Source organism: Anastrepha ludens, chromosome 5 (genome assembly GCF_028408465.1).
Source record: "Anastrepha ludens isolate Willacy chromosome 5, idAnaLude1.1, whole genome shotgun sequence".
In the NCBI taxonomy this organism is placed as follows: domain Eukaryota; kingdom Metazoa; phylum Arthropoda; class Insecta; order Diptera; family Tephritidae; genus Anastrepha; species Anastrepha ludens.
Window position 1 is genome coordinate 113,513,343 of NC_071501.1, and position 14,658 is coordinate 113,528,000.

The 14,658-nt window shown below is 34.8% G+C and overlaps 1 protein-coding gene across 1 annotated transcript in view; it reads left to right on the top strand.

Moving 5' to 3' along the window:
* Positions 1 to 14,658, top strand: part of LOC128865001 (muscle M-line assembly protein unc-89-like) — a 230,189-nt gene that overhangs the window by 33,811 nt on the left and 181,720 nt on the right. Inside the window, exon 3 of the mRNA XM_054104840.1 lies at positions 3,011 to 3,207. Within this exon, the coding sequence (XP_053960815.1) occupies positions 3,011 to 3,207 (197 nt within the window). The remainder of the gene's footprint in view (positions 1 to 3,010; positions 3,208 to 14,658) is intronic.

Consider the following 14,658-nt stretch of genomic DNA (forward strand, 5'->3'; position numbering starts at 1 on the left):
TTTGATTTTTGTTTTTAATTTTTTGTTTAATGTGTTTTTGTTCTTTTATTAATTTTTTGCCGAATTGTATTTTGTTCTATTTTAGTTCATTTTGCTTGATTTTATTGAATTATTTTTTGTAATATTTTTTTTTATTTTTTTATTCTATTTATTTATTCTGTTTTTACTAATTTTCTGCTTGGTTTTATTTAATTTAATTTGGTTTGATATTATTTTTTTTTAACTAAGGTTCTATCTAACTTTATTTTACTTTATTTTTTTCAAATTAATTTTTTGACTAATTTTATTTTGTGTTATTGATTCATTTTGCTTGATTTCATTTAATTATTTTTTGTAATTGATTTTTTTTCTATTATTTTTATATTGTATTATTTTTATTTATTCTTCTTTTATTATTTTTCAGTTTAATTTTATTTTATTTAAATTTGTTACTAAATTAAATTATTATTTTTTTGGCTAATTTTATTTTATTTATTTTATTAATTTTGGTTTATTTATTTCAACGTTTCAATATTTTTTATCTAATCTTATTTTATTTTATTTTATTTTGATTGATTTTATTTAATTTCTTTTAATTCGGGTTCTATCTCATTTTATTTTATTTTAGATTATTTTATTATTTTAGTTTTTTGTTTATTTTTTATTAATTTAAATTGGATGTAATTTTTTTCTTTTAATAAATATTTGGTCTAATTTGATTTTGTTTTATTTTAGTTCATTATGTTATTTACTGTCATTTATTGATTTGGTTTATTAATTTTAGGGCTCATTTTATTTTATTTTATTTTGTTTTGGTTGGTTGGTTGGTTGGTTTAAGGGTGACCCCGCATCGGAGTGCCACATAGACTGCAAGTTGGGTCCGTTGTGTTGCCCTAGAGCTCATTATGTTATATGATTTCCCCACCTAACCGACATTTTTATTGTAGATTTTGGTCAAAGATGTTAATTCGTTTCGAGAATTTGATGAGAGATTCGATTTTCAGGTTCGAAAGTACTGAAAGATTGTCAATTGTTGGAGAGCCTAGAAGAGCGAGTCGACTTCTGGCTAGACCGGGACAACTGCACAGCAAATGTCTGCTCGATACTTCCTCATCTTCGTCCTCGCAGTATCTGCACAGGCCGTTTTGAGGAACCCCGAGCCGACGTGCGTGAATGCCCAACAGGCAGTGGTCGGTGATAAGAGATATTATATGCCTTAATTCGTGTTTCGAAAGACTTATAAGGGTTTTTGTCTGTTTCAGATTGTAGGATGACCAGATTTGTCTGGTCGTAACGCAAGTAGTTTCCACTCGCCACCTTGTTTTTGTTTTACTTAATGTAATTATATAATTAAATTTTTTCTTTTCTCTCATTTTATTCTCTCCCGATTTATAAATATAATTTTATTATTTTTATTTAATCTTGTTTTATAATTTTTCTAATTATTTCATTTCATTTTACTTTAATTTCGTATCTGTTTTCTGTCGAATTATTTTATATAAATCTATGTTATGTTACGGTGTGTTATGTTATATTAGTTTTATTATTTGTTGTTACATTTTGCTGGTTTATTTCTCATGTTATGCCATGCTATTTTGTAATTCTCTGTTATGTTATGTTAAGTTATGCTAGTTTATTTATTATTAAGTTGAATTTTGTTATGTCAGGACGAATTTTTTCAACTTACTATGTATTATGTTTGCTATGTTTTGTTATTCAATTGTTTGAAATACCTTTATTGTGTTTATTTTAACTTATGTTAATTTGAAATAATAAATTAATTTTAATTTCAAATAATTTTATTGTTGCTTATTTTATTTTAGTTTTTATTTATTTGTTCTTTCTTCTTAGTTTATCTAATTTTGTTTCTTATGTTACGCCATTCTTCGTAGGGCCATGCTATGTTCTACTATTTTCGTTATGTTACTCTTTGTTAAGTAATTTTTTTTTTAACTTTGCTTTAATGCATTTTTTTCTATTTTAGTGCCTGATATTTTATTATTTGTTTCCCCTTTCTGCGCTTTCCCACGATTTATGCCAGTTCAACTGACCCTTAATTGTGAAATTTATAACATTTCAAGACGAAAAGTAATCTAAATTTGTTATCAGCGGAACTAAGTATTTTTAACGACATGCAAATGATTAGCCCAGTTTCGTTAGTTTGCCAACATTTTTCCGTTTTGTGTATTTGGCTCCTTTTGTTCGTGATTTTTGGTGGGATTTTATATACGTACTCGTTTTCTTTCGTTCCTTTCGTTCCTTTCGTTATTTATCTGTTGTTGCTTTTTCTTTTTGCTGCATCTGCATCACCGCTTTCAATTTTATCTGCTGTCCATGTTGGTTGCTCGCTCGCAAATTTAGTATTATTTCCAGTGAATGCAAGACATAAATTCGTATTAAACTTCTTAATTCCCACACTGCCTCGCTTGCCAAAAAGTACGTTTTTCCGTATGTGTCTATCCCGTAAGTATGTCTGTCTATAAATACATATGTATGTGTGCATGTATGCATGCTATAGGATGCGCCATCGACGACTGTCTTGCCTTGCAATCCTCAAATATTTACGACTCGGTTCATTGTGGTTGACTGCCAAAAAACTAGCGCCAGCATTAAACAAAAAAAAAAACGGAAAATAAAATTTCACAAAACAAAAACAGTTAAATAAGAATAAAAATGAAAAACTCGGCAAACTCAATCAGGAAAAATACTGCAAAACAAAAATGCGCACAACTACAAATGGAATGGGGTAAAAGCGCATGCAGCTAACGAGTAGGAAATAATCACGAACAAGGCGAAAAAAGTCAAACGCAAAGTGTGCACAAATTAACAGCCAACGTTTTTCGTGCCACACTGCCTTATATTATTGTACTTGATTTTATTTTTCGTGTAGTTTTTACTTGATTTCGTTTCATCACAATTTTTTTCTCAATCGCTCTCCTTTACATTTTCTCTTTTCATGCTCTCATTTTCGTCGACCACACGAATACGCTGCATTTCCTTTGCTGCTGCTTGGTTGCTGATTGCTGTGCAGTTGGTATCGCGAGGGTACCAACACCCCTCTACATGCCAACGTTCGTACGGGCGGCTCAAAGGACCAACCCACAAATGCAACATTAGCACTGCAACCGCGACGCGAAGACGATGGCGCCAAATATAAGTGTGTCGTGCGAAATCGTGCCATGAACGATGGTCAGCGGCTGGAGGCGACCGCTACTTTGAATGTGAACTGTAAGTGAAAATATTTGATTTCTTTATATTTACTTATTTGTATTTACGAAAGTGCGTGTGCTTGTTGTAAGCACTTGCCTTTCGAACTAAATTTTTCCACCTAATTCCTAATTTTCGCTTTTTCCAATTTCCTTGTCCTAAATTCGTTTTCTTTTATGGGTCACCACAGGCCTAATATGTAATATGTTTTTCGACCATTTACCACTTGATTTCCCTGCAGTTACCTTCCTCTTTTCCTTCCTTCCTAATACCCTACTTGCATACGCACTTGACAGCTTTGATTATCAAAATTTGCTGCCCATCATAATTAAACACCACCGGATTCACATCAATCTACCAGTCCACCCCTACAATCTATTGCTTAGCAATGGTTAATATTTAAGTGCTATGAAGTGCCGCCTCAGCAAGCACACACGTACATAAGTTTGGGGACGCAACACGCAAGCACGCACGCATCTATCTACCTGATCAATTCTCCCAGGCGTACTTCACCACTCGACAGTATTCTACGCCGACTACCGACCACATTCCTAATCTAATATTCCAATAAATATCAGCTGAGCTCTTTGCTACCTCTTTTCAGTTACGTTACGCTCAGTTGCCTTAGGCGCTGGCGCCGCTGTTATAGCTTTCTTGGGCACTATTTCTGCCGACGTGGCATCGTCACCACTGGGAGTGTCCACTCTTACGCATTTCACTAGCGTCATGTGAATTTGGTTCCCCGCTCAGTGCGCAGGTAGTAACGTTCAATTATAACCATTGAAACTTCGTAATTATAGGTGTAGCTCGTACGTGTTTCTCCTTCACTCACTGTTGTGTGCTTAGCTTTGCGTGAAGTTCAACAACGCCCCTGCAGTCAATGGGACTAACCTCAAACTAGTTGATAACTAACTTCAGGTAATGTGATATTTTTGTACGAAACATAGAAGAAAGGGACTTACTACTAATAAGATGGCAGGAATCTATAGTTCCGCTATCGTCCAAGAAAAGCCACAGGATGCCGCTAAGTACACAGGGGGCTAGTTTTGACTTTTCTCCAAACAACTTACACCACCTTGTGGGCATCTAAAGGGTAATCATAATGCGTTTGTATGCTGTATGCTGTGAAATCAGGTTTTTGTTGTTGTATATATATATTTTCCGGTGGTTCCTAGGTAAAAAACTAGGGCTTGTTATAGTTTTAGCAGTTCATCAAGTCTACGCTGTTATTAGAAAATTTCAAAAACTTCGACAATTGTAATAAAAAACTCAAAACTTTTTAGATAGAATTTCGAGAAAAATGTTGGGTATGCAGTTTTAGCTCATTCAATTTTTGTTTAGCACCACACCAGAGTTTAGTGCGATTCAAATTCGCATTGATTTTTGATATATTTTTTTGTTGACGGTGCTACGCATTTTCTTCCACATAATGAATGCTCGCAATTTTTATATACGGAGAAAAAAATTCTCAAAAATCAGCGGTGTTTCCAAATTACTTCAGACTTGAACTTTAGCATATCAGAATTCAATGAGCTATAAAACTGCATATCCAGAAGTTTGAAATTTAGTTGAATGTGTTGAGGTGTACAAACAATTCCAAAAAGAATTTAAAACTTCAGGCTACAAATTTTGAATTTTTGACGAAAATTTGGTGAAAACATAGGTTTATATGGTTATTGTTGTATTAAAAACTATATTTTTATGAAAAAATTAAATGAATAGTCAAAACCTTGCAACATGCCGCGTTGCTATCATTGTGAACACACGTATGCGGTATTAGAGGTATTATTTCTTGCTCTCAATAAATTTGCCCGAGTTCCTTTTTCTTTTTTGTGGTATTATTATTACGGGTTTTTTACGTTTTTAACCAAATAAAATGTTTCACAATAATTCCTCTGTTTCGATTTAAAACTGGTGAAATCCAAACACCGAAAAATCCGAACATCTCAGAAAACTACTGAGAAGTGCTGTCACCAATTATTCGCCAAAATTTAAAGAATTAGCAAGAGAAGTAAAATAAATGTATTTAATTTTTAATATTTAAAATCAGTACAAAAAGTATACCTTTAGTTACATGTTTTCAATAAATATAATTTCTGGAAAGCATGTTTTTGTAATACCTTTTAAATAAGTATTTAATTGCGGTTAAAATGAAGTCACTTAGTAGCTAGTTAAAAGTTAGTTGATTAGTGTTAGTATGTTTTTTTTTTTTTTTTTTTTTGCCTCCTTTATTAATTACACCTGTCCTATGACACTAAGTAATTCTTTCTACAGCTTGGAATTCATAACATTAATCATTATCAATATTACATTTTGGTTAAGTTTTTGTGTGAGTTTACAAGTGTAGCTTTAAATTATTCTAGTTATCAGCTGAGTTGGGGTTGGTCGTTTGAGCCGCCTGGAGTTTGCCCTTTCTGCTGATGGGAGTTGTCGCATGTCAGTATTTGTATGGTTCATTAAACGGGCAATATGATTTGAGGTCGCGATGAATATCTTCGTTTGGGACGTACCAAGGTGCATTGGTTTTAGTTCTGAATATTTTTATTTGTAGTCGTTGAATAATGTCAATGTTACTTTTACTGGCAGTTCCCCAGATTTCTATGCCGTATACCTAGATTGGCACAATCACAGTTTTATATATAAGGGTTTTGTTGAGCAATGACAGTTTCGAGCGCCTGCCAAGTAGCCAGTATAATTGTCGGAATCTGTTTTTTACCTCATTTCTTTTCAACGTGATATGTTCTTTCCAGAGCAGTTTAGAGTCAATAGTCATTCCAAGGTATCTTGCTTTGGTGTCTATCGGGATTTGTGAATTGTTTATTGTCAGATTCTTGTGTCCTACTTTCTTGTTAGAATAAACTACATGAGTTGTTTTGCCACTATTGATTTCTATACCCCAATCATTAAACCATGTTAGTGTTTTGTTCAAAATCTGTTTTAACTTGTTTGTTGCTGCTTCTAAGGTTTTATGAGTTGCCAATAGGACGGTGTCATCTGCAAAGGTTGCTATTATGTCGATACTTGCAGGCAAGGGAATATCAGCTGTGTACAGCACATATAGTACAGGCCCTAGTATACTGCCCTGAGGTACACCGGCTTCCATGAGTTGAATGTTAGAGTATTTGTCTCTATATTTCATGGAAAAGTATCTATTTGCTAAACAGCCTTTCATTAACAAATAGTGGTCGAGTGGAAGATACTGTTTAAGTTTAAATATTAAACCCTTGTGCCACACGCTGTGGAAACCTTTCGCTACATCAAGATACACAGCAACGCATGTAGGTATTTCTTTTATCAATTTCTGACAATATTTTATTTGTTACTCTATGTACCTGTTCTATTGTTGAATGTTTTGTACGAAATCCGAATTGGTGTGAAGGAAATAAGTTTCGCGCCTGTAGTATGGGGTCAAGGCGGTCAAGTATAAGCTTCTCAAAAAGTTTGGATAATGATGGTAATAAACTAATTGGTCTGCATGAAGAAGCTTAAGTGGCGTCTTTATTAGGTTTGAGTATTGCGATGATTTCAGCAACCTTCCAAGGCAGTGGAAAATACTTCATTCGTAACGCTGAGTTAAATATATTCCTTAAGTAGAGAGTGGCTTTGTCGGGGTAACTCCTTTAGAATCCTTCCTGTGATTCCGTCATATCCTGGGGATTTATTTACGTCAATTTTTGTCTCAATTGCTATCCATATTTCTATCGAAGTTAAATATTTTCTTGATTGGTATATTTATGTTATTTGTGAGGTGAGTATGAAATTCAGAATAGTCAACGTCTTGGTTATTATGTTGATTTGTAAATATTTTTTTAAAATGATCAGCGAGAATTTTTGTTTTTTCTTTTGGTGTTTTCGCCCAAGATTTGTCCTAGTCCCCAACCCCAGTGCATAACTGCGTTGCCGATTTTCTTGCAGGCTTTCCATAGTGTATAGTTTGTAGCTCTAGTAGCTCCCAGTGATGCGATATATTTTTCAGTGTTAGTTAGTTAAACTCGTAGAATAGTATTTGTGCTTCTGTTAGTTTATCGGCCCTTCAGTGAATAGTGACTGCTTGAGCGCTGGAGTGAACGCTATAAAATTGACTCTTTGTAATTTTTTCATCAATTGATAATTTTTTCCTGCTGGGCTTACGCTCTTCTCCAGGCTGTGTTAAATGTAACATTTTTGGGTATTAAAGGTATGTCACTATGTCACCACCGAATCACCGTTATTATTTTATTTAGTTATTTATAGTGCGAGTGAAACTTTTTTAGGTGTCGACAGTTTTTCACCTCTGTAACAGTAAGGCTTTTTGTTTGTCCAAGGCAGTAGTTGTTATTTTAATTATTAATTGTATTCGCGTTGTTTCTGTATGTAGGTGTGGAAGTGTGTATACCTATAAGCAGAAGTAAATTATAGATTCCATTAGTTGTTGCGTACAAGCGTTTTTGGTGTGGATTTGTGAGTATGTGTGTGTGAGTGTGTATTGTGCGTGTAGAACAAAATTAATTTTGGTAAATTTTGTGTACTATTTTTCGATTGTCGGCAATGAATTGAAAACAAATTATAAAATAAATAAAATATGAAACAAAAGTAAAAAAATTAAATTAAAAAATATAAAAAAAAATTAATAAAAAAAATTAGAAAAAAAACAATACAAAAATATTTCAATCAAACATGCAACTCTCTAGGAAATAACAATCGGTTCACCCGACTCGAAAATAAAACAAAAAAAAACAAATATTAAAAACTAAAATTTCATTTAAATAAATGAAATAAAAAAAAAAATTTAAAATAATTGAATTAAACAAAGAAAAAAATAAAAATAAGAAAAAAATAGGAAAAAAAATTAAACAAAACCAAAAAACAATAAATAAATAAAAAGCCAAAAATTAAAAAAATAAAAGCGAAAACGAAATACAAAAAAAAAAAAAAAAAAAAAAAACAAATATTGGAGGTTGAATTAGTTTTAAAGGTTTTTTTCGAAGATTTGGGGCTTTATTGTGAAAAAACGGTACAAAATATTTTATTCGAAGTATTGGCCATCGCTAGCTACAACTTTCGCCCATCTTTCGGGCAATTTCCGGATGCCGTTTCTCCAAAATTCTGGCCGCTGCTTGGCTATCCATGACTCAACCCATATTTTGGTAGCCTCGGGCGAGGAGAACCGCTGGTCCGCCAAATCGAGACTCATATGCCGGAACAAATGATAATCGGAGGGATTGGATTGGCTTCCCAGCCAAGCGTTCCAAGGTATTTTTTGACAGGTTGAGCAACATGCGGCCGAGCGTTGTCATGTTGCAAAATAACCTTGTCGTGCCTTTTTACCGTTTCCGGCCGTTTTTCTTTCAATGCCCGGCTTAAACGCATCAATTGCAGTCGGTAACGATCCCCCGTGATTGTTTCGCCCGGTTGGAGCAGCTCAAAATATACGACGCCGACCTGATCCCACCAAATGCAGAGCATGATTTTCTTGCCGTGAATATTCTGCTTGGCCGTCGACGTTGATGCGTGGCCGGGCAAACCCCATGATTTTTTGCGTTTTGGGTTATCGTAGTGGATCCATTTTTCGTCGCCAGTCACCACCCGATGCAAAAAACCCTTCCGATTTTGTCGCTCGATCAGCAATTCGCACGTAAAAAGTCGCCGTTCGACGTCGCGCAGCTTCAACTCGTACGGGACCCAATGTCCTTGCTTTTGGATCATTCCCATCGCTTTTAGACGCTTGCAAACGGTTGATTTATCAACGCCCAATGATTCAGCAAGCTCTTCTTGGGTTTGGCACGAGTCCTCGTTTACCAATTCCCCCAATTCCGCGTCCTCGAACTTTTTGGGCTGGCCAAGACGCTCCTTGTCTTCGGTGTGAAAATCACCACTTTTGAATCGTCGAAACCAGTACTCACATGTTGAAATCGACGGAGTATGGTCTGGGTAGGCCTCCTGCAGCAATTCACGGGCTTGGGCTGTATTTTTTTTCAAATTGAAGCAGAAAAGCAAAGCTTCCCGCAAATTGCGTTTCGACGGCACGAAAGTTGACATACTCGGAGCACGAAAACACTGCGTTGTTTATACTTCAGCGAAATGACAGATACTGATAAACAAAGCCTAGGGATGAGGCTTTGTCATGAATATATATTCAGTATTGCCAACGCGATAAAGTGATAAATAGTGCCATCTGTGTGTCACCTTTAAAACTAATTCAACCTCCCTAATAACACACTTTTGTTAGAAAATAACAATCATGTTCACTAGGGCGTACCGCCTTTTTTTATGTTTTTGTTTTTTTTTTTACTTTTATTTGAATGGTGGAATAAAAATCCACAAAACGCCATGGTATTCCACCGTCTGTGAGATCACTGTTGTGTAAGGCAATGCTAAAATTCAATTCAAACTTCGGCATGAAAATGTACTTGCCTGTATCGTTACTATGGCAGCTCCTTATTTCTACTTCTAGTGTTATTTTTCGAATCGAGCTAAATTATTTTTACCTCACTGGTTTGATATTCTTTTTAGGGCAATGAACAAATTTTATTGAAAAGTATTCATGTGATTTGTATCTATAGAGGAATCAAATTAAACTCCAAATGCTTGCTGAACAAGCCTGCATTTTTTTAGAATTTTTTTTTTCACTTAGAAGAAAATTAACGTAAGCGCGAAAGGGCTTCTCGATCAACTTCTCGTCAACAGCACAGAAGTGCTGTGAAACAAAAAAAACAAAAATAAAATAAAATCTTGCCCACAGTTATTTGTTCTTGTTGCTTATTGTTATTTTCAGTTCTGTCTTTCTATACAAAACAGTTGGCGACTCAGTTTGACTGTGTTCACAAACTCACCCGCACCTTTTAACTGGGCGACTTCGGGCTAGTGAGTATCACAAACTACTCTCTCACAGTGGCTCTCAACAGCCCGAGCACCGACTAACCGAGCAACATAAAATGGGTAATTTCGGGGAATCGTGGAAAATCTCAGACGGGCAGAGAAGCAGAGTGTTTATATTATTTAACGCAAAAGCTCAATAAAATCTGTGTTTTAATTGTTAGTTTTTTGCTTTGATCCCCTTACATGCCATTCTTCTACTATTTCAGTTTTTACTTAAAACAGTTTGAGCGGTCGCTCAATGTGGAGTAGGTTTAGTTAACTCTGACCCTTTGAAGCAAAGAAACGTACAAATATTTCTGTCCCTTTATTCTGTAAGGAGCTTCCCATCCAACTTAAATTCAAGCTTCCGTACCAGTGTAGTATTTTCCAAGCGGAGGTATCCGCAATTAAGGAAGCAGTGGACTGGTTGCTTACCTCGGTAATTACCGTTAAGAAAGTAAATATTTACTCCGATAGCCAAGCGGCAATTAGGGCCTTGGGCTCGTTGTTTGTGCGTTCGAGATTGGTCGGGGGAATGTCTGGCTTCTACGGCTCCTTCTTCCTTCCAGGTATTTAACCTAACCTAACCTACTGTCCCTTGGAACTGATCTTTATTGAAAATCGGTAGTGATTTTTAATAAAGCTAAATAGTAATTTTTATTAAAAATGAGTAGTGATTTTTATTAAAAATAAGTTTCTTCTATTCGCTAATGTTGCCTTAAATTCAGATCCGCAAGTTTCTGCCCCATTTTATCTTCATCTGTTAGCTTCCTACGACAGCTGCGTCTAAAAACGCACTAGAGAATTAAAAGAAAATAGCACTCCAATCGAAAATTAAAACTCGCGAGCGAATTGAATATTAAATTTCACGTTTTTCATGCTCTATATTTTATATATTGTATATACATGTAAATATACATACATACGTTGCTTGCCATCGGACCATTTGCCTACACATCATCAATAACACCACAATAATATTGAATTGTGGCAACAAGTGACTTTTAACGGTACTAACCACAACCAACACCGAATATTAATTCATGGGTCGCCTAACCCATAAAACCATTCTACTCTTGCCCACTTATGACATTAGCCCCACACAACAAGCATTGCATTCCAAATTGCATTTACCAAATTTTCACTTCACTCATTCAAAATACTGTTGAAAATTCTGCTGTGTGCTAGTGAGTACATGAAGTGTAGGGAGCGTGGAAGGCGGAGAGGGAGCGGTGTTTAAATGTTGTGAAAATTATGAAAATTATATGTCTCTAACTTAATTGCATTTGCATGAGCCCGAAAGCGGTCAGCTGCAACAAAAACAACAACCACATATTAAACCAAAAATTAAATATTAAAAATGCTAAAATGCTGAAATACTAAGCTGGGATACCACATAATTTTGCACCTGCCGCTGTTGTTGTTTTTGCTCGTTGTTCGCTGTTCGCGCGCGCCACCCACGCAACAACCGCGAAATGCTTCAATGCATCGATGAACAAACATTTGCATGAAAATCATGTGCATACAAATGTGCGTATGTATGTTCGTGTGTGTGTGATTTAATAAATATACTATTATATACATTTGAAAAAGTATTAATTTTAAATAGAAAATCATGTCGTGTGGTTTTGCGTGGATTAACTAGTAGAATTTTATTTTTTTATGGTTTTATTGAAATCATTCACTTGGAACGAGTTCATGGCAAATTAATTGTAAACACGACTCATTAAGTGTTTAGCTAGAATGCTTGAAATACTGTATATGTAAATGTGAAAATAAAATAGAGCATTGAGATTCCTTGTAATTTTAGGTTCTTCCAGAATTTGTGTTTTGATGCAGTTAACATTTCTTAACTCTCCTACTGCACAAAAAAATTATTGATAAATAGCGAAGTAACAGCCAATAACTCTCATTGCTGTAAGCAAATCAGTGTCGCTATAGCATTCGTTCACATTAAACTTCTGTTTCAGTTTCGTAAAACAGGCCCTCGCCTCATTTGAATTGGTGTTTTTTGGGTGTTACTTTAAAATCGTATAAAACGGAAACGAAAAAAGATTAATTTTGTTTGAGTATTTTATTTTCTCATCCATTGTTAAAAAAACACAAATATTTTTTTGGCCATATAAGGTTCGTTCAAAAAGTTGTGAGCTTGCAAAGAAGATCTTCGAAAACAAGTTATATCGCTGGCGACACGGATTCCGGGACTCACAGGTGTCTAAAAACAAAAAAAGCAAAAAGGTTCTTGTTCAGTATGAATGCCGTTATCATGTGAACTAAGATCTTTAAAAAAATAAAATTTGACAAAATGACTTAAAGGTCCGAAAAAGAGACTAAAAATGTTTTCCCCCGAATACGCGTAGTTTACACGATAACGTCATCAATTCTACGACATCAAAATTTTATTTCATCAAAATCGGTTTTGTAGACCCGGCTATATCTGTGTCTATTGTCCAAGTTAAAACCATTTTTTGAAGGCTGACAACTTTTTGAGCAACCTTGTATGTCAAAAAAAATTTTTTTATTTTTTTTTTTTTTAAATGGATCAAAAAATAAAATACTGAAAACAAAAAAAAAATCTTTTTTCGATGTCGTTTTACACCCAAAAAACACCACTCCAAATGAGGCGAGGGCCTTAAGTATAACAGAAAAATGTTAAGGATAAAAAGAGCAAGAAAATGGAGCATCTCATGCCGCATTGCCTATCGAAGAGGGTTCTCGGAAAGTACAATGACGCTTAGACTTAAAAGTATGGCCCTTTGGATAGGTTGTTGCTGTTGTAGCAACTTAAAAGAATCCCCATACATTTTTGAGGAAGTCTGCTGAAGTGAAATCCCTAGGCCGAATTTAAATCTGGGTCGCGCCGGTAATGTGGAACCAACTGTCGGAAGATTCAAATAATTGCAAAAGGCAGAGATTATCACCGTTAACTAACGAAACTTTTGATGAGCCCTATGAAGCCTATTGCTGATGGTCGCTTGCGTCAAATAAAGTGTGGTTAAGTTACAAGGGCCGGTGTTGATTTTGAATAAAATACATTTTTTTAGGAAATTATTGTCATTTCTCTTTATTATGATAATAATGGTATAGCTGAATTACGTGTGGAATAAAATATCGGCCAAATGGCCGCCGCGGCCTCGGCGGCACACCTCCATCTGATGGTCCAAATTTTCGATGACGCTGAGGCATAATTGAGGTTCTATGCCGTTAATGTGCCGAATTATCTCATCCTTTAGCTATTGAATTGTTGCTGGCTTATCGACGTATACCTTTTCTTTCATATAAATTCAAAGAAAGAAGTCCAACGGTGTCGTTGACGTTTAGGTGTGGTTCGCATTCAACATCGGCCCTTGAAATTTAACCACCCTTTAGAATGCAGTGACATTGTCGAAATAAGCTCTCAAATTTTCTCATGTTGTTAAGTAAACCTTTGAAATGTGCACGAAGTTATTTGATGCTATTTTCAGTGAGTTTTATTATCTAAAAATCAATTTTTCATTTGCTTACTGCCATTTAAAGCATTAAAGCTTTTGATTTTCCTCTTTAATCTTTTATCACGTCAAATCATTTGTCTGCATTGTCATAAAGTACCGCTATCAGATAACCCAATATCAGTACCAAAAATTGTCATGACACGCAAATGTGCTTAAATTTACTCAAATTTCTCAAAACGCCTGCTCTTCCACATCTTTCTCTCTCCTCGCACTTTTTCGCTTCATCGCTAAATTCGAATTGAAATGTCGCCATGAAGAATCCATCAAATAATAAATAAATTGTTGTTATAGTTTTTGTTTTGCTGTCTAGTAAAGCTAATAGTTTTTGAATTCGTTGATTTAGAGAGATCAATCACAACAATAACAATCCCCTGAATACCACACACGCACATCTAAAAGTAATAAAACATTGACGGCGCGGTGTTCACTCAACCGGAAGGTGTAATTAAATAATTTATTTTCAAGCAATAAATGTTAATTTTTGTTATATCTGTTGTTTTTGTTGTCATGTCTGTCGTTTCCATGTATTTAATTCAGCATTCAGCTGTCAGACATTTACGACTCCATGTAAGCACTAAGCTTTTAAACTTGGTTGCCAAAATTTGTTGGCATTGCTTTGTCTGAGAGAATAGGCGGGGGAGTGAGTGAGCGCGGGTGAGTGGGTGAGCGGACAGCGAATGGTAGTTTGTAGAGCGCATAAAAGCAAATATTTTCGATTTCGTCAAACTTTTGTTTGATAAGTAAATTTGTTTGCAAAACTTATAAGCCAATTTAACTTTAATGCAAATTGATTTAGGCAAATGGGCGAAGATTTTGGAGGCAGGATGATTGGGAAGTTATACGAAATATTTTAGAAATTATGTATTAGTATGAGGTATAAGATGAGAGGGTTTGAAGCTTGAAATAAATATTTAATTATCATTATTATTAACATAATATGAATTTTGCAGAAAAGGAACAGAATAGCTGTGGCATTTCGAATGATGTAGTGGCTACACATACTGAGTTAATGTTTTCTTGTGCGATTATAAGTTAAAAATATGCACTGAGAGATTCTCATCCTGTGAGTAGCTTAAAATTGGCTAATTTTGACGTGAGACTTTAATATTTTTGGTACATACACTGCAGCTCAGAAACATTCAGT